Raw genomic sequence first — 24,936 nt, 5'->3', positions numbered from 1 at the left:
AAATGATTGCATACTTTTATGAATAAAATTCAATCATTTTTATTGAATTATCACTATTTTTTATGGATACAAACGAGTGAAATGAAATCTACAATTTAATTGATAATTTTACTTTTATTTGCACTCATTAATTCAAATCTGTTTATTACTTCAACGAAGATATTATTTTAACTAAGGTCAGGGGGGGTAATAAGGCCCACTTTCGAAATAAACAGCACCTGTACGTAAAGTAATGAAGTTATAAAAAAATCTTATAAATGAAAGTTCACATTTGTAAAGTACTGCACTTAAATGGAATTAAGATTAATTTCAGCGAGAGGTACAGTTGACATGAAATGAAGGTGAAGACATCGCTGCAAATGGGCTTTATTTCCTGCACTGACATGTAATAAGGCCCACTACATGAAAGGTACATAAAATCAACAAGTTTAATACATGTAATTAAAATAACTTTTTTATATACCTACATATTACATACATACTTTATTGACCAAAAATAGAACATTTTTGTCTTGTAAAATGCGATACATGTAGTTTGTAACCTTATTAAAGTTAAAACTAAAGGTAAGGACCAAATGAAACATTTCTCTAATAAGTGAAACAAAAATTTGACTGAGCAATTACAAAATTAACAGCAAAAAAAATCTTCCTTGTCGTCTTTTGTAAGACCGACACATATCTCATGGACCCAAACCCCACACTTGTTGCAAGCCCGCATGTCAGCCTGGTAGTCTTCTCCGCAAGCAGTGCAGTACCAACTTTGTGTCGTGGTGTCAGATGTTGAAGATTGTACAGTTGCAGTACCAGCTTGTAATAATGGAGTAGTTGCTTTTGAACGAGCAGTAGATCTTCCTGGAGCTAACGAAGATGTTGCAGGTTGATGTAGTGGTGTAACCCCTTCCAACTGGTTTGTGCATGCATCGTTGTCTGGGACAGCTGCGAACAAATTCCTTGATAGTCTTTGAGCTTTATAGTTCACAGCCTTTTTGCGAGGAACTCCACTTGATTTCTTGGCTTTCTTGTGTGGTGTTGGTAAAAGTTCTTGAAATGGTGATTTTGTCATTTCATGTCTGCGTTTATCATGTAGTTTTGCCAACCTTACAGAGAGAGGCGTATCATCATCAGATTCTTTTTCTTCGTTGAATGTGACAGTACTGGGGGCGAAGGCTTCTTCTGGAATCACTTTATAATCGAATGGATAAATTCCTGTCGCACGAAAGCCATTAGCTATGTTGCTCAAAGTCATGGATTTGCTCCACACAGGAGTGAATACTTCAGAGAAAGTATCCTTCGTTAATTTCCTGTCAGGATCTTCTGGGTCTCGGTCCCACCAGTATAGCAGTTCAGCATCCCAATAATGCTCGAAAGGTCGGAAGACTGCTTTGTCTAGTGGCTGTAATTCGTGTGTAGTGTTACTCGGCAAACAAAGCAGAGTTATGGAATGTTCTTCAGCTTTCTCTACAATAGATATGTCCAAATGAGGTTTTGCTCCATCCATGACAAGTAAAGTATCACCCGCAGGTTTGAATTTTGCAAAGTGTTCCAGCCATTGCACAAAAACTTCACTTGTCATTGACCCCTTAGGTGTCATAACCACTTTTGATCCTGGAGGAAGGCCATGTTTGAAAGTCTTTCTGTACCTCTTTCCTTTAAACAATATCATGGGAGGAATCACAGCTCCCATGGCACTAACACATGCAACAGCTGTCACATTCTCAGCATGTTCATGAGAGACAAGATGAACACGTTTGGCTCCCTTGCGTGCAAGAACATTCTGTTGGTGGTGCAATGTCAAGCGAATCCCTTTTTCGTCCATATTAAATATGTTCTGAGGGCGTCCGTTCAGGTTAAGTTGGTTAATGACAGCACCCAGTTTAGTGAAGTAGTCATCAACAATGAATGGGTTCAATTTCTGAGCTCTTGCGGGGTTCAGTGACTGGGCCTTTCTTCTGCACAGACGTGGATGGCGTTTCAAGAAGCCACGAAACCATTCTCTACCAGCTAACTTGTCTTCTTTTTTAAATGGATGTTTGATTCTGTGTGTTTCTACGAATTTGAAAACACACCTACGCATGATTAAGGGCGTTAAAGGAAATCCTATATCAGCAAAACGAACAATCCTCTCTTCCAGATCCTTCTCTTGGTCTGCAGTGAGAATCTTATGGCAACCCAATTTTCTTTCACAGCTCCCAGACTTTAAATGATTTCTTAAAGTTCTGCGAGGTATACCGCAGTGATTTTCAACATACCTTTGAGATTTTCCTTTCCTAAGTAACTGTAAAGCTTCCTCCATCATGCTACGTGTCCAGTTGCCTCTTAGGCCTCGGCATTTCTTACCCATTGTGACAATCTGAAACAAAAATAAAAACGCATTTCTTATGTCAACAATGGATTAAAATCATCCAGTAATGGTGACTGTTTTCTTATGTATTAAAGTAAGGTTAATTTAACTCAGGTAGGTAAGCTCAAAGTTATAAGCTAGAAACAAATAATTTAAACTATTACTTTTCAATCAACATACACCTAATATGGTGCCGGGTGTTTCACTTTCAACACAGAGTTCATAAGAAGTCCATGGCTACCATTATATCTACCTACTTAAAAATAAATTAACATGTAAAAATACCAACAAACCTCTTTCTCTGATTGTATAAACTCCTGACTGACTACTGACAATATATAGTACATACTTGCACCATAGTTCAGCAGTGATTTCATACAAATAAAATAAAAATAACGGTGTTTGGTCCTTGCAGGAAATAAGGCCCACTTATTCTTTCATGAGGGCCATATTTCCTGTAACGTAGACATTTTGGTTTGCGGTTATACCGTCGCTTCCTTTATGTAAATTATAACAACAATCATATCTAGTTTATTGTTAATTCAATACCCAACACATTGCACTAATTCACAAAAATGTAATACATAACTTACAATGAAATAGCATATCACGATTCTAATACAAATTTATAAAAACATCAATGTTCTTACCTTGCTCACCTTGCTTCGTGCGTGCTTCACGCGTAACTAAATCCACCGGGTTCTCGTATACACCGCTAGATGGTAGCCCAGGGTAGGTACATACTGCTTTGCGTTGCAACCTAAATATCTCATCGCTACTATCGATATCAGCTCTCGGGCCTTATTACCTGCTGGGCCTTATTACCCCCCCCTGACCTTATAACTTTTATGCATGTTTGCTATTTAACTTCTTCCAATCTGTGTTATTCTGTTAAGGATAGGACGATGATAGGAAAAGTAGGAAACTAATGGGAGTGTTTCAAGTTTAAATGTGCCTCGAAAAAAGTCAAATCGATGGTTGTTCCAATCGAGTGGAAGAGAGATAGATGCGGCGCAAGCGTACGATGAGCGTAACAGGACACAGCGTAACGGGATAATGTGCGCAACTGGACACTTTTCGTGCGTGCAGCCGGCGTTCATCGATTTATTAGACGTTGTCACGTCAAAAACGCGAATTTTCTTTAACGCCCACACAAACCCTCTTGGGAGCTGATTTTTGGCCATACAGTAAGTATACTGAAGGAAAAACAATTCCTTACATTATAGACAAATTGGGAGGGGGAAGGAAACTGAACCATCATAGTTCGTGATTGTTGCCATAATAATGGCTTGTGCTCTGATTTGACGTGGTTTACATCGCACCTACTGAAGTTAGTAGTATGTGAATGGCGGAACTGGCATAGGCTCCTAGGCTGTGGTGCTTGGTGCGGGTCAATGGCCGACCTCTATGACGTCACGGCGGCCATCTTGGACTCAAAATTCCTCAAAAATGACTCCAAAATGACTCTAATTGACTCAAAATTCTAAAAATAATAATTTGTGGAAGAAAACGAGAAATTTTCTTGCGTAAAAAAGAAATTTTTAGGAATTTTGAGTCATTTTTGAGGAATTTTGAGTCCAAAATGGCCGCCGTGACGTCAAAAGGTTGGTCACTGACCCGAACCAAACCCACAGCCTAGAATTGTGCCAGTTCCACCATTTACATACTACTGAAGTTATTTATTAAATTCAGATCATCTATATCAGTTCAGAAGAGTTCCCGTTGGTGTGTTTGTTTCGTATAAAAATATACAGTTTTACTCCGCTCTCGATGAAAATTTGCACACTTGCCCTTCAAAACAAAGGGCAGATAGATCACTGTCCACGAGAGATTTCGGAAAACCACCCCCCCCCCCCCCCCCCCCCCCCCCAATTCACGCGCCGCTTTAAGACGAATTCCAGCACATTTTGACTATGAATTGTTAAAATTGTTTTGTTTATGCTTTCTTCTTCATGACAACGGCAATTACATTGTTAATGGTTTCTTTTTCTTCATGACAACGGATGTTACATTGTTTATGCTTCCTTCTTTCACATGAAAATTGCTAGTACATTGATTTTGCTTTCTTCTTTCACATGAAAATTGCTAGTACATTTTTATGCTTTCTTCTTTTCCAGGCAACGGCTATTACATTTTTTATGCTTCCTTCTTCCTAGTGACAATGGATTTTACATTGTTTGTGCATTCTTCTTCCCCTTGGAATTAGCTATTACATTGTTTATGCTTTCTTCTTCTGTTGGATTTTTGATGCTTTCTTCGTCTTCTCGCAATGCATCTTGACAGAAGCTGACATCAGCTACCAATAGTTAAATTTTCAACATGTATTATCGGGACACACTATTAAATACGTTAGGTATTTACTGTAAAAACCGTTAAATTTTATCTACAGCATTCGTTGCAAATATATACATATATGCAAAATCATTTGCCTTAAATATTCCAGCAAAAGGGTGAAATAAACAGGGGTCAAAGAAAAAAAATCATAACTCTCTTAGTAAGCACATCATAATTAAAATTGTTTTCAATAATATAATTTTTATTCAAATCTTCTGTCAGAAACAATTTTTATAAAGACTAGCCATTACTGCAAGAGGTTGTAAATAACAGGGGTGGAAATAAAAAATATATAATTATTAACCCATGTACATTATTACTACCTTAGTAGGCATAAAATGAGAAATCGTTCTAAGCTATTCAATGCTAGATGCATCGAGTTTAAAACATTCGTAATATTTTCACTGCATGGAATACGAAATAATGTATCTACATTAAGTTTTTTAAATGTTCCAGAAGTTTCCAGAACAAGAAAAGAATAAGTAGGTACTTCTAAATACACCTACGCGTGTAAGCTGTGCCGAAATATATATTTTTTATTAAGTTTTACTAAACTTAGTGTGCATGTATGAGCATGCTTATATTTAAAAAGTTATTAGGTATTATCAATTCATAATTTTTTTTTTTTGTAATTTAGGGTAAAAAATAATTTTTTGTACCTCTACAAAGGAACTTTATTCAATTTTTTTAAATCACAAATCATGATAAACACGGAGATTGTTTATGTATTTCAAACTAAATTATGTCAGGAAAATGTGTAATATTTTGATTTTAGAATAAAAAAAATAATAATGATGATGGGACCGGTTATAAAATGAAGTTTCTTGTAAAACGGTACACTAAAAACACTGCGTCGTCACGAAAATTCTCAACTGCGCAGCACTTGTCACCACTTCATGCGCCTGGTTAATAGCGACTGATCAGGAGTTCTGACCGCCCCGGGCTAATTATGAGGACGCGCCCCCGCCAGGTGTGTGTAGTATCTTTGAATATATATACTGAATAGAAGTCGCCAGCCCAGGTTAAAATTTCTAATACGGTTTTGAGGTAGTTGGTTAATTCACCGCCGCAATCGCCACCATCTCTAGGGCATCGACTTGTGGTGGTCCCTAGCGGACAAGTGTCGAACTCTTCAAACACCCCTTCCCCCTCCCCCTCCCCCCCCCCTCCCGTTGAACGACCTTGAGCTGCAGTGAATGATGGGTGGGGGGTGCGGGGAATGACAGCGGGCGACAGTGCTGCGCTCTAACGTGTAAATAACAACTAAGACGATACAGGGCGTTACGGCAGCGCACTGCAGCGGTGAAGTTCCCAAGCTGCTCATCATACGCTTCTGAAAAACGTAGAGTAAATCCTATCCACTCGCGACTTCTATACAGTATATATATTCAAAGGTAGTATATTAGTTCTGACCTTGTTTACTAGTGTTGTAACCAACAAAACCACTGGTCCCCAAAGCCTTATCTTTTATTATATTAGCCCTGTTTGTTTCCTTATGGTTGTGGCGAAAGTCAATGAGATGCCTTTTTATCTTTGCGTCTTTTGGATGTTGCGCTTCTTTTTTTGGAATGTTGTATTTCCTTTTATTGATAATTATAGTCATTCCTAAGACCAGTGGCGTAGGAACCGGGGGGGGACAGGGGGGACGTGTCCCCCTGAACTTTTTGGGTGGAGGGGACTGTCCCCCCCAACTTTCTAGACCGTGATATTTTTATTTTATAATATTATTCCGCCCAACTTTATTTGTAATTTCTTCACTCTCAAATTTTATCTTAAGGAAACCATAATAATTTTAACATCGATGTATCCAATGGTTAGATACAAAAACTGCTTAAAAGGCGCTATTTTGCACTTTTAAAATCAAAAATTTCCGGTGGAGGACCCCCGGACCACCCGTCTTAGTAAGAGGGGAATGGGTTTACATGACATCAAAATCATTATTTGTCCCCCCCCCCCCCCAACTTTATGAACACAGCTACGCCAATGCCTAAGACCTTACTCTATGTTTTTCCTTTACGTACCCTGCCTTCTGCTTGGGTTCAGGGGAGGTGTTGCTGAGTAAGTTGATAGGTTGTCCAAGTGCGGAGGTACTGGGTTACAGTGTGAACATTTTAACATGGTTCATACAACCTATGAAAGTTTTCAGATCGATCTGCAAGCGAAACTAACGTTGTCCTTCAATCTGCACGACATTCAACCTTAGGGTGGCAAACTATTATTATTATTTTTTTTTTAGCTGACCGTACTTAAAGGCAAAACACCTCACGCATTATGCGACAAGTGACTGCAGTGCTACCAAGTAGAAAACCGAATCCATGTCGCGTTTGGCCGCATGACTCGTATCGGTAGCGCATGCGATAACACGATTTCAGCGCCCGCTGCCCTTCCCGATCCTCGCGCCCCAGGCTGCAGCCTAACCAGCCTGAGGGTCAGTCAGGCCTTTGAATATATATACTGTATAAAGTCGCGAGTGGATAGGATTTACTCTACGTTTTTCACAAGCGTATGATGAGCAGCTCGGGAACTTCACTCGCTGCAGTGCGCTGCCGTAACGCCCTGTATCGTCTTAGTTGTTATTTACACGTTAGAGCGCAGCGCTGTCGCCCGCTGTCATTCCCCGCACCCCTCATCCATCATTCACTGCAGCTCAACGTCGTTCAACAGGAGGGGGAAGGGGCGTTTGAAGAGTTGGACACTTGTCCGCTAGGGACCACCACAAGTCGATGCCCTAGAGATGGTGGCGATTGCGGCGGTGAATTAACCAACTACCTCAAAACCGTATTAGAAATTTTAACCTGGGCTGGCGACTTCTATACAGTATATATATTCAAAGACCAGGCCCTGCCGGTTCACTCCGAGACTAGCTAAGTTGATGAACGTCAGTGACCACGTGACATTCCGTGACCTTCGCTCGCCTGAGCACCTCAACACCGTCGGAACTCACAATCTGCTCACTCATTATCTCTGCATTGTGTTTATTTTTATCGTAAATTTCTCAAGAGCAAGCCATATCGTGAGAATGATAGTAAAAAAGATAATAAAAACTACGTTAACACGCCTACCGAGCAACGACATTTTTTTAACGATGACATCATATCAGTAGTTTCTTTTTCATCGCATACATAGTAAAACTAATGTTTGTTAATAAAAAAAAGGTGTTTTCGTAACACGTTTTCAACGCTCCATAGTCAGTGGTGCGAATGTTAATATTAGCAAATAATTAATTTAATAAAAATCTTAATTTATAACTTCTTCTATAGGTATCGTAAAGACATGATTTAAATTGTTTTTTAATAGAATATATTTTGATTAAAAGAATAATCTGTATTTAATAAACAATTTATTTGTTAAATTATATAAGTTTTCGTGAATGAAGTGAAAAATATGCTTGTTATTGAATTTATGTGCATTACGGTGCCGAGTGTCACTTTAAAATTGTAAAATTTGTGCAGTTGACCGAATATATATATATATTTGTTTTTCATATTTCATTAATTCAGTGTTAAAATAAAACTTCGTCGTTTTCATCATATAAAAATTGAATGCTAAAATGAAATATTAACTTTAAAATTCCCAGTATGAAATTAACACTTCATAAAAAACAACTTATCAATAAACCTTTGTTCGCAGGAGCCCTCTACATTGGGGGAAAAAAATTAGAAAGTAATAATATTGTTACGAGGATGCTAGAGACGAGGCAACGAGGCAGGCCAGTCGGCCCGGGGTGGCGGCCAGCGGGGGTTAATTATATGTTATTTATTAACAACAATGTACACTTTCTTCCTAACCACCAGTCCCAGTTTCAGTGGTATATTATAGCAGTTAATTTAGACTATTTACAACAAATAATACATCAAATCGAAGGTAAACGAACCTAGTTATTCTTACAAATGTTCAATATGTACATCTTTAGCTATATGGCACACATCTAATCCAAAGTCCAATTCTTCCCACACTTTTGTTAACACACCCGGAGTAATGGGAGCAATAGCAACTCTGGCAAATAATTAGGTAGCGGCGGAACGTAGGCACGATCTTTTATAAAGCCACAAATGAAAAATATCTCATGGCGTTGTGTCAGGTGAACGTGAAGGCCAGCGAAAAAGACCTCAGTCTAAATCCCAGATACGAATATTATGGGTATTTACCTTCCCACTTAGATGAAATGCAAAGTTACCATGTATACCATAGTCATCTGCCTTTGAAACATGTAGCAACTGTAACCGGTATGAATGCATGGGTAAACATATTCGTTAAATCTTCTACACGGTCGTCTTTGGCAACTGCAGTTCAAGACTTGCTCTCCGAACAGATTTCTTGGGACTACGCAGGTCAGAGTCTCTGACACAGCCAACAGACTGTACAGACACATCAGATCATTCCGAATTTCCTTAACCACAATTAAACATTAAACGAAACGCGTGTTGAACCAAAATTAAAGCATGACTTCATAGAAAATTGCAGAAAACAAAATGCTTTATGCTCAGTAGTCGCGATTTTGCGTAGGTGGCGCTACAAGCGAAAAAACAGTACTCGCACATGCGCTTATCTAAAAATGTTTGTGTTCCTCTATGATTGTGACCCTGAACCATAACGTGATGCCATATTTCCACAGACGAGAGAGCCAAAACCCGAAGTTCCCCAAAGTTTATGTTTTTTCCGTATCTTTAATGTAGCTATCCTAACCAAATCAACCGTCCACAATGTTTTAAAGTATTTATAATGTAGCTAACCTAACCTAATTGACCATTAGTATCCTTTTATCAAAACCGACATATTTATTTTGAATAAACAAAAAAAACCGAAGATGCACGATCGGGCGTTTGGCTCTCTCGTCTGTGAAAAGAAGGCTTCCCAACCAAAACTCTAAAACACTTACAGTCGATACTATTAAAAATGTATAACTCGAACATTCTTATATGGACATGCTGTACATTGGAAGCTAAACTGTTTATGAAAGAAATGGTTTAAGAAAGCACACACACGCGCCCCGCAGGAGACGGTGACGGCGAGCGATACCCGGGAGTTCCGCATCGACTACGAGAACGACCAGTTCCTGCTGGACGGCGAGCCCTTCCGCTACGTGTCCGGCTCGCTGCACTACTTCCGGGTGCCGCGCGCCTACTGGCGGGACCGCCTGCGCAAGTACCGCGCTGCCGGCCTCAACGCCGTGTCCACGTGAGTGCCCTCCTCCCTGTGCCGTCACCGCTGCCCGAGCCCTCCTCCCTGTGCCGTCACCGCCGCCCGAGCCCTCCTCCCTGTGCCGTCACCGCCGCCCGAGCCCTCCTCCCTGTGCCGTCACCGCCGCCCGAGCCCTCCTTCCTGTGCCGTCACCGTCACCCGAGACCTCCTTCCTGTGCCGTCACCGCCGCCCGAGCCCTCCTCCCTGTGCCGTCACCGCCGCCCGAGCCCTCCTCCCTGTGCCATCACCGCCGCCCGAGCCCTCCTCCCTGTGCCGTCACCGCCGCCCGAGCCCTCCTCCCTGTGCCGTCACCGCCGCCCGAGCCCTCCTCCCTGTGCCGTCACCGCCGCCCGAGCCCTCCTCCCTGTGCCGTCACCGCCGCCCGAGCCCTCCTCCCTGTGCCGTCACCGCCGCCCGAGCCCTCCTCCCTGTGCCATCACCGCCGCCCGAGCCCTCCTCCCTGTGCCGTCACCGCCGCCCGAGCCCTCCTCCCTGTGCCGTCACCGCCGCCCGAGCCCTCCTCCCTGTGCCATCACCGCCGCCCGAGCCCTCCTCCCTGTGCCGTCACCGCCGCCCGAGCCCTCCTCCCTGTGCCGTCACCGCCGCCCGAGCCCTCCTCCCTGTGCCATCACCGCCGCCCGAGCCCTCCTCCCTGTGCCGTCACCGCCGCCCGAGCCCTCCTCCCTGTGCCGTCACCGCCGCCCGAGCCCTCCTCCCTGTGCCGTCACCGCCGCCCGAGCCCTCCTCCCTGTGCCATCACCGCCGCCCGAGCCCTCCTCCCTGTGCCGTCACCGCCGCCCGAGCCCTCCTCCCTGTGCCGTCACCGCCGCCCGAGCCCTCCTCCCTGTGCCATCACCGCCGCCCGAGCCCTCCTCCCTGTGCCGTCACCGCCGCCCGAGCCCTCCTCCCTGTGCCGTCACCGCCGCCCGAGCCCTCCTCCCTGTGCCGTCACCGCCGCCCGAGCCCTCCTCCCTGTGCCGTCACCGCCGCCCGAGCCCTCCTCCCTGTGCCGTCACCGCCGCCCGAGCCCTCCTCCCTGTGCCGTCACCGCCGCCCGAGCCCTCCTCCCTGTGCCGTCACCGCTGCCCGAGCCCTCCTCCCTGTGCCGTCACCGCCGCCCGAGCCCTCCTCCCGGTGCCGTCACCGCCGCCCGAGCCCTCCTCCCTGTGCCGTCACCGCCGCCCGAACCCTCCTCCCTGTGCCGTCACCGCTGCCCGAGCCCTCCTCCCTGTGCCGTCACCGCCGCCCGAGCCCTCCTCCCTGTGCCGTCACCGTCACCCGAGCCCTCCTCCCTGTGCCGTCACCGCCGCCCGAGCCCTCCTCCCTGTGCCGTCACCGCTGCCCGAGCCCTCCTCCCGGTGCCGTCATCGCCGCCCGAGCCCTCCTCCCGGTGCCGTCACCGCCGCCTGAACCCTCCTCCCTGTGCCGTCACCGTCACCCGAGCATTCCTCCCTGTGCCGTCACCGCCGCCCGAGCCCTCCTTCCTGTGCCGTCACCGTCACCCGAGACCTCCTTCCTGTGCCGTCACCGCCGCCCGAGCCCTCCTCCCTGTGCCGTCACCGCCGCCCGAGCCCTCCTCCCTGTGCCATCACCGCCGCCCGAGCCCTCCTCCCTGTGCCGTCACCGCCGCCCGAGCCCTCCTCCCTGTGCCGTCACCGCCGCCCGAGCCCTCCTCCCTGTGCCATCACCGCCGCCCGAGCCCTCCTCCCTGTGCCGTCACCGCCGCCCGAGCCCTCCTCCCTGTGCCATCACCGCCGCCCGAGCCCTCCTCCCTGTGCCGTCACCGCCGCCCGAGCCCTCCTCCCTGTGCCGTCACCGCCGCCCGAGCCCTCCTCCCTGTGCCGTCACCGCCGCCCGAGCCCTCCTCCCTGTGCCATCACCGCCGCCCGAGCCCTCCTCCCTGTGCCATCACCGCCGCCCGAGCCCTCCTCCCTGTGCCGTCACCGCCGCCCGAGCCCTCCTCCCTGTGCCGTCACCGCCGCCCGAGCCCTCCTCCCTGTGCCGTCACCGCCGCCCGAGCCCTCCTCCCTGTGCCATCACCGCCGCCCGAGCCCTCCTCCCTGTGCCGTCACCGCCGCCCGAGCCCTCCTCCCTGTGCCGTCACCGCCGCCCGAGCCCTCCTCCCTGTGCCATCACCGCCGCCCGAGCCCTCCTCCCTGTGCCGTCACCGCCGCCCGAGCCCTCCTCCCTGTGCCGTCACCGCCGCCCGAGCCCTCCTCCCTGTGCCGTCACCGCCGCCCGAGCCCTCCTCCCTGTGCCGTCACCGCCGCCCGAGCATTCCTCCCTGTGCCGTCACCGCCGCCCGAGCCCTCCTCCCTGTGCCGTCACCGCCGCCCGAGCCCTCCTCCCTGTGCCGTCACCGTCACCCGAGCCCTCCTCCCTGTGCCGTCACCGCCGCCCGAACCCTCCTCCCTGTGCCGTCACCGCTGCCCGAGCCCTCCTCCCGGTGCCGTCATCGCCGCCCGAGCCCTCCTCCCGGTGCCGTCACCGCCGCCTGAACCCTCCTCCCTGTGCCGTCACCGCCGCCCGAGCCCTCCTCCCTGTGCCGTCACCGCCGCCCGAGCCCTCCTTCCTGTGCCGTCACCGCCGCCCGAGCCCTCCTCCCTGTGCCGTCACCGCCGCCCGAGCCCTCCTCCCTGTGCTGTCACCGCCGCCCGAGCCCTCCTCCCTGTGCCATCACCGCCGCCCGAGCCCTCCTCCCTGTGCCATCACCGCCGCCCGAGCCCTCCTCCCTGTGCCGTCACCGCCGCCCGAGCCCTCCTCCCTGTGCTGTCACCGCCGCCCGAGCCCTCCTCCCTGTGCCGTCACCGCCGCCCGAGCCCTCCTCCCTGTGCTGTCACCGCCGCCCGAGCCCTCCTCCCTGTGCCATCACCGCCGCCCGAGCCCTCCTCCCTGTGCCATCACCGCCGCCCGAGCCCTCCTCCCTGTGCCGTCACCGCCGCCCGAGCCCTCCTCCCTGTGCTGTCACCGCCGCCCGAGCCCTCCTCTCTGTGCCGTCACCGTCACCCGAGCCCTCCTCCCTGTGCCGTCACCGCCGCCCGAGCCCTCCTCCCTGTGCCGTCACCGCCGCCCGAGCCCTCCTCCCTGTGCCGTCACCGTCACCCGAGCCCTCCTTCCTGTGCCGTCACCGCCGCCCGAGCCCTCCTCCCTGTGCCGTCACCGCCGCCCGAGCCCTCCTCCCGGTGCCGTCACCGCCGCCCGAGCATTCCTCCCTGTGCCGTCACCGCCGCCCGAGTCCTCCTCCCTGTGCCGTCACCGCCGCCCGAGCATTCCTCCCTGTGCCGTCACCGCCGCCCGGGCCCTCCTCCCTGTGCCGTCACCGCCGCCCGAGCCCTCCTCCCTGTGCCGTCACCGCCGCCCGGGCCCTCCTCCCTGTGCCGTCACCGCCGCCCGAGCATTCCTCCCTGTGCCGTCACCGCCGCCCGAGCCCTCCTCCCTGTGCCGTCACCACCGCCCGAGCCCTCCTCCCTGTGCCGTCAGCGCCGCCCGAGCCCTCCTCCCTGTGCCGTCACCGCCGCCCGAGCCCTCCTCTCTGTGCCGTCACCGCCGCCCGAGCCCTCCTCTCTGTGCCGTCACCGCCGCCCGAGCCCTCCTCCCTGTGCTGTCACCGCCGCCCGAGCCCTCCTCCCTGTGCCGTCACCGCCGCCCGAGCCCTCCTCCCTGTGCTGTCACCGCCGCCCGAGCCCTCCTCCCTGTGCCATCACCGCCGCCCGAGCCCTCCTCCCTGTGCCATCACCGCCGCCCGAGCCCTCCTCCCTGTGCCGTCACCGCCGCCCGAGCCCTCCTCCCTGTGCTGTCACCGCCGCCCGAGCCCTCCTCTCTGTGCCGTCACCGTCACCCGAGCCCTCCTCCCTGTGCCGTCACCGCCGCCCGAGCCCTCCTCCCTGTGCCGTCACCGCCGCCCGAGCCCTCCTCCCTGTGCCGTCACCGTCACCCGAGCCCTCCTTCCTGTGCCGTCACCGCCGCCCGAGCCCTCCTCCCTGTGCCGTCACCGCCGCCCGAGCCCTCCTCCCGGTGCCGTCACCGCCGCCCGAGCATTCCTCCCTGTGCCGTCACCGCCGCCCGAGTCCTCCTCCCTGTGCCGTCACCGCCGCCCGAGCATTCCTCCCTGTGCCGTCACCGCCGCCCGGGCCCTCCTCCCTGTGCCGTCACCGCCGCCCGAGCCCTCCTCCCTGTGCCGTCACCGCCGCCCGGGCCCTCCTCCCTGTGCCGTCACCGCCGCCCGAGCATTCCTCCCTGTGCCGTCACCGCCGCCCGAGCCCTCCTCCCTGTGCCGTCACCACCGCCCGAGCCCTCCTCCCTGTGCCGTCAGCGCCGCCCGAGCCCTCCTCCCTGTGCCGTCACCGCCGCCCGAGCCCTCCTCTCTGTGCCGTCACCGCCGCCCGAGCCCTCCTCTCTGTGCCGTCACCGCCGCCCGAGCCCTCCTCTCTGTGCCGTCGCCGCCGCCCGAGCCCTCCTCCCTGTGCCGTCACCGCCGCCCGAGCATTCCTCCCTGTGCCGTCACCGCCGCCCGAGCCCTCCTCCCTGTGCCGTCACCGTCGCCCGAGCCCTCCTTCCTGTGCCGTCACCGCCGCCCGAGCCCTCCTTCCTGTGCCGTCACCGCCGCCCGAGCCCTCCTCCCTGTGCCGTCACCGCCGCCCGAGCCCTCCTCCCTGTGCCGTCACCGCCGCCCGAGCCCTCCTCCCTGTGCCGTCACCGCCGCCCGAGCCCTCCTCCCTGTGCCGTCACCGCCGCCCGAGCCCTCCTCCCTGTGCCGTCACCGCCGCCCGAGCCCTCCTCCCTGTGCCGTCACCGCCGCCCGAGCCCTCCTCCCTGTGCCGTCACCGCCGCCCGAGCATTCCTCCCTGTGCCGTCACCGCCGCCCGAGCCCTCCTCCCTGTGCCGTCACCGCCGCCCGAGCATTCCTCCCTGTGCCGTCATCGCCGCCCGAGCCCTCCTCCCTGTGCCGTCACCGCCGCCCGAGCCCTCCTTCCTGTGCCGTCACCGCCGCCCGAGCCCTCCTTCCTGTGCCGTCACCGCCGCCCGAGCCCTCCTCCCTGTGCCGTCACCGCCGCCCGAGCATTCCTCCCAGTGCCTTCACCGCCGCCCGAGCCCTCCTTCCTGTGCCGTCACCACCGCCCGAGCCCTCCTCCCTGTGCCGTCACCGCCGCCCGAGCATTCCTCCCTGTGCCGTCACCGCCGCCCGAGCCCTCCTCCCTGTGCCGTCACCGTCACCCGAGCCCTCCTTCCTGTGCCGTCACCGCCGCCCGAGCCCTCCTCCCTGTGCCGTCACCGCCGCCCGAGCCCTCCTCCCTGTGCCGTCACCGCCGCCCGAGCCCTCCTCCCTGTGCCGTCACCGCCGCCCGAGCCCTCCTCCCTGTGCCGTCACCGCCGCCCGAGCCCTCCTCCCTGTGCCGTCACCGCCGCCCGAGCCCTCCTCCCTGTGCCGTCACCGCCGCCCGAGCCCTCCTCCCTGTGCCGTCACCGCCGCCCGAGCCCTCCTCCCTGTGCCGTCACCGCCGCCCGAGCATTCCTCCCTGTGCCGTCACCGCCGCCCGAGCCCTCCTCCCTGTGCCGTCACCGCCGCCCGAGCATTCCTCCCTGTGCCGTCACCGCCGCCCGAGCCCTCCTCCCTGTGCCGTCACCGCCGCCCGAGCCCTCCTCCCTGTGCCGTCACCGCCGCCCGAGCCCTCCTCCCTGTGCCGTCACCGCCGCCCGAGCATTCCTCCCTGTGCCGTCATCGCCGCCCGAGCCCTCCTTCCTGTGCCGTCACCGCCGCCCGAGCCCTCCTCCCTGTGCCGTCACCGCCGCCCGAGCCCTCCTCCCTGTGCCGTCACCGCCGCCCGAGCATTCCTCCCTGTGCCGTCACCGCCGCCCGAGCCCTCCTCCCTGTGCCGTCACCGCCGCCCGAGCATTCCTCCCTGTGCCGTCATCGCCGCCCGAGCCCTCCTCCCTGTGCCGTCACCGCCGCCCGAGCCCTCCTTCCTGTGCCGTCACCGCCGCCCGAGCCCTCCTTCCTGTGCCATCATCGCCGCCCGAGCCCTCCTCCCTGTGCCGTCACCGCCGCCCGAGCCCTCCTTCCTGTGCCGTCACCGCCGCCCGAGCCCTCCTTCCTGTGCCGTCATCGCCGCCCGAGCCCTCCTTCCTGTGCCGTCACCACCGCCCGAGCCCTCCTTCCTGTGCCGTCATCGCCGCCCGAGCCCTCCTCCCTGTGCCGTCACCGCCGCCCGAGCCCTCCTTCCTGTGCCGTCACCACCGCCCGAGCCCTCCTTCCTGTGCCGTCATCGCCGCCCGAGCCCTCCTCCCAGTGCCTTCACCGCCGCCCGAGCCCTCCTCCCTGTGCCGTCACCGCTGCCCGAGCCCTCCTCCCTGTGCCGTCACCGCCGCCCGAGCCCTCCTTCCTGTGCCGTCACCGTCACCCGAGCCCTCCTTCCTGTGCCGTCACCGCCGCCCGAGCCCTCCTCCCTGTGCCGTCACCGCCGCCCGAGCCCTCCTCCCTGTGCCGTCACCGCCGCCCGAGCCCTCCTCCCTGTGCCGTCACCGCCGCCCGAGCCCTCCTCCCTGTGCCGTCACCGCCGCCCGAGCCCTCCTTCCTGTGCCGTCACCGCCGCCCGAGCCCTCCTCCCTGTGCCGTCACCGCCGCCCGAGCCCTCCTCCCTGTGCCGTCACCGCCGCCCGAGCCCTCCTCCCTGTGCCGTCACCGCCGCCCGAGCCCTCCTCCCTGTGCCGTCACCGCCGCCCGAGCCCTCCTTCCTGTGCCGTCACCGTCACCCGAGCCCTCCTTCCTGTGCCGTCACCGCCGCCCGAGCCCTCCTCCCTGTGCCGTCACCGCCGCCCGAGCCCTCCTCCCTGTGCCGTCACCGCCGCCCGAGCCCTCCTCCCTGTGCCGTCACCGCCGCCCGAGCCCTCCTCCCTGTGCTGTCACCGCCGCCCGAGCCCTCCTCCCTGTGCCGTCACCGCCGCCCGAGCCCTCCTTCCTGTGCCGTCACCGTCACCCGAGCCCTCCTTCCTGTGCCGTCACCGCCGCCCGAGCCCTCCTCCCTGTGCCATCACCGCCGCCCGAGCCCTCCTCCCTGTGCCGTCACCGCCGCCCGAGCCCTCCTTCCTGTGCCGTCACCGCCGCCCGAGCCCTCCTTCCTGTGCCGTCATCGCCGCCCGAGCCCTCCTTCCTGTGCCGTCACCACCGCCCGAGCCCTCCTTCCTGTGCCGTCATCGCCGCCCGAGCCCTCCTCCCTGTGCCGTCACCGCCGCCCGAGCCCTCCTTCCTGTGCCGTCACCACCGCCCGAGCCCTCCTTCCTGTGCCGTCATCGCCGCCCGAGCCCTCCTCCCAGTGCCTTCACCGCCGCCCGAGCCCTCCTCCCTGTGCCGTCACCGCTGCCCGAGCCCTCCTCCCTGTGCCGTCACCGCCGCCCGAGCCCTCCTTCCTGTGCCGTCACCGTCACCCGAGCCCTCCTTCCTGTGCCGTCACCGCCGCCCGAGCCCTCCTCCCTGTGCCGTCACCGCCGCCCGAGCCCTCCTCCCTGTGCCGTCACCGCCGCCCGAGCCCTCCTCCCTGTGCCGTCACCGCCGCCCGAGCCCTCCTCCCTGTGCCGTCACCGCCGCCCGAGCCCTCCTCCCAGTGCCTTCACCGCCGCCCGACCCTCCTCCCTGTGCCGTCACCGCCGCCCGAGCCCTCCTCCCTGTGCCGTCACCGCCGCCCGAGCCCTCCTTCCTGTGCCGTCACCGTCACCCGAGCCCTCCTTCCTGTGCCGTCACCGCCGCCCGAGCCCTCCTCCCTGTGCCGTCACCGCCGCCCGAGCCCTCCTCCCTCGTCACCGCCGCCCGAGCCCTCCTCCCTGTGCCGTCACCGCCGCCCGAGCCCTCCTCCCTGTGCCGTCACCGCCGCCCGAGCCCTCCTCCCTGTGCCGTCACCGCCGCCCGTGCCCTCCTCCCGGTGCCGTCACCGCCGCCCGAGCCCTCCTCCCTGTGCCGTCACCGCCGCCCGAGCCCTCCTTCCTGTGCCGTCACCACCGCCCGAGCCCTCCTTCCTGTGCCGTCACCGCCGCCCGAGCCCTCCTCCCTGTGCCGTCACCGCCGCCCGAGCCCTCCTTCCTGTGCCGTCACCGCCGCCCGAGCCCTCCTCCCTGTGCCGTCACCGCTGCCCGAGCCCTCCTCCCTGTGCCGTCACCGCCGCCCGAGCCCTCCTCCCTGTGCCGTCACCGCCGCCCGAGCCCTCCTCCCTGTGCCGTCACCGCCGCCCGAGCCCTCCTTCCTGTGCCGTCACCGCCGCCCGAGCCCTCCTTCCTGTGCCGTCACCGCCGCCCGAGCCCTCCTTCCTGTGCCGTCACCACCGCCCGAGCCCTCCTCCCTGTGCCGTCACCGCCGCCCGAGCCCTCCTCCCTGTGCCGTCACCGCCGCCCGAGCCCTCCTCCCTGTGCCGTCACCGCTGCCCGAGCCCTCCTCCCTGTGCCGTCACCGCCGCCCGAGCCCTCCTCCCTGTGCCGTCACCGCCGCCCGAGCCCTCCTCCCTGTGCCGTCACCGCCCTTGCTTGACCTAATCAGAAATCACCATCCAGGGACAAGGCAGAAGGTTTGTAACATTAAAGAAAGAAACGAGAGAAAAATAGTTAATTTTTATGCTCTTTATGTTCAGCAAAGAATTCATAAAAGATTATTATGACCAACTTTCAACCCATTAAAATACTGATCTTCAAAATACATAACAAGTCTTTGAAATACGTAATCCCAAAATTGACTCAAATAAGGTTGTCTTACAACAACAACAACAACAACAAATTGGTTGTTAGTAAAGTCGGTTTACGGACGATAGTTTAACGTGACAACTTCATAAAAAATATTGATGAAATGATTGCATAGTTTTATGAATAAAATTGAATCATTTTTATTGAATTATGACTATTTTGTATGGATACAAAGAAGGAGTGAAATGAAATATACAATTTAATTGATAAATTTACTTCTATTTGCACTCATTAATTCAAATATGTTTATTACTTTAACGAACAGATTATTTTAACTGTAACTTTTATACATGTTTGCTGTTTAACTTCTTCCATTCTTTGTTATTCTGTTAAGGATAGGACGATGATAGTAAAAGTAGGAAACGAATGGGAGTGTTTCAAGTTTTAATGTGCCTCGAAAAAGTCAATTCGATGGTTGTTCCATTCGAGTGGAAGAGAAATAGATGAGATGCAAGCGTACATTGAGCGTAACGGGACACTGCGTAACGGGACAATGAGTCATCCTTTTTCCGTGCGTGCAGCCGGCGTTAATCGATTTATTAGACGTTGTCACGTCACAAAAGGGGGGTGGGGGAAGTAGTGTCAGGTCACTACACAGCATGGCAGACATATATCCAGTAAATAAAATAATTCTCATAAAGATCGAGATGTGCCGGGGTAATGTCCGGAGATTTGTGGTTTTTTTTTTCATTCTGTTAGTCCATATTTCTTTGTTTTTCTTTGTTTGTTGACCATATTCATGTTATGGAATATTATGTGGTGTTTATATCCTGTTTACAACAGCAATTTTTTTGCTTAATTTGTGTTTTTGTCTTTTGTGTTTTTTGAAGTTTTCTTCTACAGACATACATGTGCTTAACAATGGCTAGAGACCCGTAAAATTCGCGGGTTCATTTCGTGTTATGCTAAAATTCAAATAATTATACCTTAGTGCTGCTTCTTAAATTGGTTCACTGTTAATCTGGAGGTCTGAGGGCCAATTAGAGACCCCTCACTCATAGAAGTGTCGAATCACAGGCCACCCAGTCGAGACGACTCACAAGTCAGCAGCCAATAAACAGTTGGCATTTGCCCGAGAGTGTGTAGAGGATATTGGAGTCTATCCTGGAGGTCATTGAACCCGCGAATTTGTTCGGTCTCTAGTAATGGCGTGTGTCCAAAAGCTTACATCAAGTTACGCACTCCGCTGCATTGCACAAATCTTTCAAAGATAACGTCCGGAGCTGTGCCGCAGGTACGTGGAGTGGAGCCAGCACGAGCCCTTCTCCGGGGACTACGTTTTCTCCGGAGAGCTGGACGTAACCGCCTTCATCGAGCAGGCGCAGCAGGAAGGGCTGCTGGTGATCCTGAGGCCGGGACCCTACATCTGCGCCGAGCGCGACATGGTGGGTGCTCTGCACGTGGTACGACCATGACTCTCTTGCGACTAGCACGCCACACACTCTGGTTTATGAGACTTGCAACCACTGTACGTCCCTCCTACACTCCACCTCTGTGACCATTACTGCTTCCGTATGTCCCTCCTAAAGTACACGCTCTATACCCCGCTTATGATACGTTTTCAACTTCTGTACGCCCCTCTTTAAGAGCACAATTTACATGGTGGGTGCTCTGCCCGTGGTACAACCGTGACTCTCTTGCAACTAGCACACTTCACAATACCGGTTCATGAGACTTGCAACCACTGTACGTCCCTCCTACACTCCACCTCTGTGACCATTACTGCTTCCGTATGTCCCTCCTAAAGTACATGCTCTGTACCCCGCTTATGATACGTTTTCAACTTCTGTACGCCCCTCTTTAAGAGCACAATTTACATGGTGGGTGCTCTGCCCGTGGTACAACCGTGACTCTCTTGCGACTAGCACGCCACACACTCTGGTTTATGAGACTTGCAACCACTGTACGTCCCTCCTACACTCCACCTCTGTGACCATTACTGCTTCCGTATGTCCCTCCTAAAGTACACGCTCTATACCCCGCTTATGATACGTTTTCAACTTCTGTACGCCCCTCTTTAAGAGCACAATTTACATGGTGGGTGCTCTGCCCGTGGTACAACCGTGACTCTCTTGCAACTAGCACGCTTCACAATACCGGTTCATGAGACTTGCAACCACTGTACGTCCCTCCTACACTCCACCTCTGTGACCATTACTGCTTCCGTATGTCCCTCCTAAAGTACACGCTCTGTACCCCGCTTATGATACGTTTTCAACTTCTGTACGCCCCTCTTTAAGAGCACAATTAACATGGTGGGTGCTCTGCCCGTGGTTCAACCGTGACTCTCTTGCGACTAGCACGCCACACACTCTGGTTTATGAGACTTGCAACCACTGTACGTCCCTCCTACACTCCACCTCTGTGACCATTACTGCTTCCGTATGTCCCTCCTAAAGTACACGCTCTATACCCCGCTTATGATACGTTTTCAACTTCTCTACGCCCCTCTTTAAGAGCACAATTTACATGGTGGGTGCTCTGCCCGTGGTACAACCGTGACTCTCTTGCGACTAGCACGCCACACACTCTGGTTTATGAGACTTGCAACCTCTGTACGTCCCTCCTACACTCCACCTCTGTGACCATTTCTACTTCCGTATGTCCCTCCTAAAGTACACGCTCTATACCCCGCTTATGATATTGTCGCGGGTTGAAATTTTGCAGGGTTGTTGAAATCAAATTTAGGGACTTTACTGACGGGACTCTGGGCTGGCTGCTCTGTTCACTCGTCAGCGCAAGTGGCGTGACCATGTAATTGGGGCACGGGGCCGGCGCGGCGCGCTGCGGGCTTGCAGAATTTTGTTTGTTTGTTTGGCCGCGCGCTGGCGCAGCCACGGGCCGCAGTTACTGGGGCGCGCTGTCGTAACAAGCCGCGCGGTGTGGCCTGCACATTGGGGTAGAGGGGGGGTAGTCTTCCCAGATGTTCTAGTTAGTTGTTTAGTAAATTTGACTTCAATAACGAGCTTTTGTTATGGTAGGCACGGCAGGGCGCGCGAATTTAAGCGCAAGTGAGTGGTGACTCGGGGCTCACTCAGGCGGAGGCTATGCGTCTCACCTGTGGTCACGAGTTGTTAGTTCGTTCGTGATGTAGGAATTCAAGCTTTCGGGCGGAAGCTATGGTCGACGCCAGAGGCCACGAGTCGTTTAATTTAAGTTAGGTCATAATGTAGTCATCTTCAAGCTTTCGGGCGGAGGCAATGGCCCTCGTCACTAGTCGTTTAGTTATAATTTTTAAAATGTAATGTTCGTTCGGATTTTAAGGGCAGGAGAGGCCCCTACGTTAGTTTTAAGTAATCGATCAAGAAAGGCTTTTCGGAAAATGTGAGTATGGACTTATCTTTGTTTTAATTTTAAGTATTAATTATGATTTGAGGTATTCGGAAGGACTAGGGAAGTGTTTAGTGAAGTTCTCTCATTCTCTCTCTTGTAAGGTCGTTCAATCGTTAAGGAAGTAAAGAGATTATTGTTTTAAATTGTAATCCCGCTATTTAAATGTTCTTTAAAATGATGTTGAGTATTTGACTTTAAGAATAAAATAATTTTAATTAAGTATTATGTTATTTTGCAAAATCTCCTTAGTTCAGCTCTCACCAGACATCCTGTACGGGATGACGAACCTATGATCCTAGGTACAGTAAAGTATTTTATGAAGTTAAGACTAGTTGATGCCAAGCGAGTTGTTTCTATGTAAAGAGCTACGATTCTCGCCCCCCCCCCCTCTGAAGGTGCACGTGACAATATGTTTTCAACTTCTGTACGCCCCTCTTTAAGAGCACAATTTACATGGTGGGTGCTCTGCCCGTGGTACAACCGTGACTCTCTTGCAACTAGCACACTTCACAATACCGGTTCATGAGACTTGCAACCACTGTACGTCCCTCCTACACTCCACCTCTGTGACCATTACTGCTTCCGTATGTCCCTCCTAAAGTACATGCTCTGTACCCCGCTTATGATACGTTTTAAACTTCTGTACGCCCCTCTTTAAGAGCACAATTTACATGGTGGGTGCTCTGCCCGTGGTACAACCGTGACTCTCTTGCAACTAGCACACTTCACAATACCGGTTCATGAGACTTGCAACCACTGTACGTCCCTCCTACACTCCACCTCTGTGACCATTACTGCTTCCGTATGTCCCTCCTAAAGTACACGCTCTATACCCCGCTTATGATACGTTTTCAACTTCTGTGTGTCCATCTTTAAGAGCACAATTTACACCTCGCTTATACGACTGTTACAACTACTGTACATGCCTCCTTAAAAGCACACACTACACCCCACTGTTACGACTTCTGTGTGCCCCTCCAAAAGTGCACACTCTACACCCCACTGTTATGACTACTGTACATCCCTCCTAAAGTGCATATAGTGACAATGAATGTGGCGTAGCCGACGCTGTTTTCAAAAAGACTGGGACATTTAACATCATTACTTTACGACTGGGGCCAATGCTGTTTTCCACCCTAATTAGTTTTCTATTCCAACTAAAAATCATGTCCCAATGAAACGGAACCCAACATATATATTTATTCAGTAATTATCGGACGTAGCGGCTTTTTAGAACAGAAAGATAAAGTTAGAAAAATGTGGTTTTCATACACTACACACGTCCCAAAATTTACTTTGAAGGAATGGTTTCATGATAATTAAAATTTTATATCTTACATTACAATACCTATGCTGACATTGTTTACCGGTGTGGTTTTTTTTTTAATTTTTTTTTTTGAGAACTTAAGTCAATATAGGTGTTGCAAAAATGAAATTTTATACGTTTTCAACTTCTGTACGCCCTTACTTAAGAGTGCAATGGCTTACAGTACGTCCCTCCTTAAGTGAGCACTCATTCCACTCCACTTATGAGACTATCAACTACTATACGTCACTTCTTATGAGACTGTTATAACTTATGTGAATCAGCGCTGTTTCACTGGAAATATTGTCGCGGGTTGAAATTTTGCAGGGTTGTTGAAATCAAATTTAGGGACTTTACTGACGGGACTCTGGGCTGGCTGCTCTGTTCACTCGTCAGCGCAAGTGGCGTGACCATGTAATTGGGGCACGGGGCCGGCGCGGCGCGCTGCGGGCTTGCAGAATTTTGTTTGTTTGTTTGGCCGCGCGCTGGCGCAGCCACGGGCCGCAGTTACTGGGGCGCGCTGTCGTAACAAGCCGCGCGGTGTGGCCTGCACATTGTGGTAGAGGGGGGGGAGTCTTCCCAGATGTTCTAGTTAGTTGTTTAGTAAATTTGACTTCAATAACGAGCTTTTGTTATGGTAGGCGCGGCAGGGCGCGCGAATTTAAGCGCAAGTGAGAGGTGACTCGGGGCTCACTCAGGCGGAGGCTATGCGTCTCACCTGTGGTCACGAGTTGTTAGTTCGTTCGTGATGTAGGAATTCAAGCTTTCGGGCGGAAGCTATGGCCGACGCCAGAGGCCACGAGTCGTTTAATTTAAGTTAGGTCATAATGTAGTCATCTTCAAGCTTTCGGGCGGAGGCTATGGCCCTTGTCACTAGTCGTTTAGTTATAATTTTTAAAATGTAATGTTCGTTCGGATTTTAAGGGCAGGAGAGGCCCCTACGTTAGTTTTAAGTAATCGATCAAGAAAGGCTTTTCGGAAAATGTGAGTATGGACTTATCTTTGTTTTAATTTTAAGTATTAATTATGATTTGAGGTATTCGGAAGGACTAGGGAAGTGTTTAGTGAAGTTCTCTCATTCTCTCTCTTGTAAGGTCGTTCAATCGTTAAGGAAGTAAAGAAGAGTATTGTTTTAAATTTTAATCCCGATGTGTAAATGTTCGTCAAGAATGATGTTGATTATTTGACTTTAAGAATAAAATAATTTTAATTTAGTATTATGTTATTTTGCAAAATCTCCTTAGTTCAGCTCTCACCAGACATCCTGTACGGGATGACGAACCTATGATCCTAGGTACAGTAAAGTATTTTATGAAGTTAAGACTAGTTGATTCCAAGCGAGTTGTTTCTATGTAAAGAGCTACGATTCTCTCCCCCCTCTGAAGGTGGATCGTGACAGAAATGGCGGTGGCACCGGCTAGGTGCACGTGACAGAAATGGTGGAGGCGCCGGGTAGGTTCTATTTCTGGAGAGAGAGAGAGGTAGATTTTTATGTTTATTATTAAGTTAGTTTCAGCTTCTGATAGCAGGTTATTAAGAGTTTACTTGAGGAGAGGATTACGGAATTTTAGTCTATAGTGGAGGAAGTCTTTGAGATTTTTTTTTGACGTAACAGATGTTTATTTGAGGATACTTGTAAGGATAAAGTTTATAGTGATAAGTTGTTTTAAGTCGTTGAATTTATTGTAGATTTATATCGGGGATTATTACGTGAGGAGA

At 52.9% G+C, this 24,936-nt stretch overlaps 1 protein-coding gene across 2 annotated transcripts in view; it reads left to right on the top strand.

Moving 5' to 3' along the window:
* The window catches only part of LOC134540718 (beta-galactosidase), a 92,287-nt gene that overhangs the window by 6,251 nt on the left and 61,100 nt on the right, over window positions 1–24,936 (top strand). For both annotated transcript variants that reach the window (XM_063383613.1, XM_063383612.1), the window contains exons 2-3: window positions 9,672–9,853; window positions 19,813–19,963. In XM_063383613.1, the coding sequence (XP_063239683.1) occupies window positions 9,672–9,853; window positions 19,813–19,963 (333 nt within the window). The remainder of the gene's footprint in view (window positions 1–9,671; window positions 9,854–19,812; window positions 19,964–24,936) is intronic.

This window comes from Bacillus rossius, chromosome 17, assembly GCF_032445375.1.
Source record: "Bacillus rossius redtenbacheri isolate Brsri chromosome 17, Brsri_v3, whole genome shotgun sequence".
In the NCBI taxonomy this organism is placed as follows: Eukaryota; Metazoa; Arthropoda; class Insecta; order Phasmatodea; family Bacillidae; genus Bacillus; species Bacillus rossius.
Note: the sequence above shows the minus strand (reverse complement) of the source record. Positions and strands in the feature narration are given on the sequence as shown.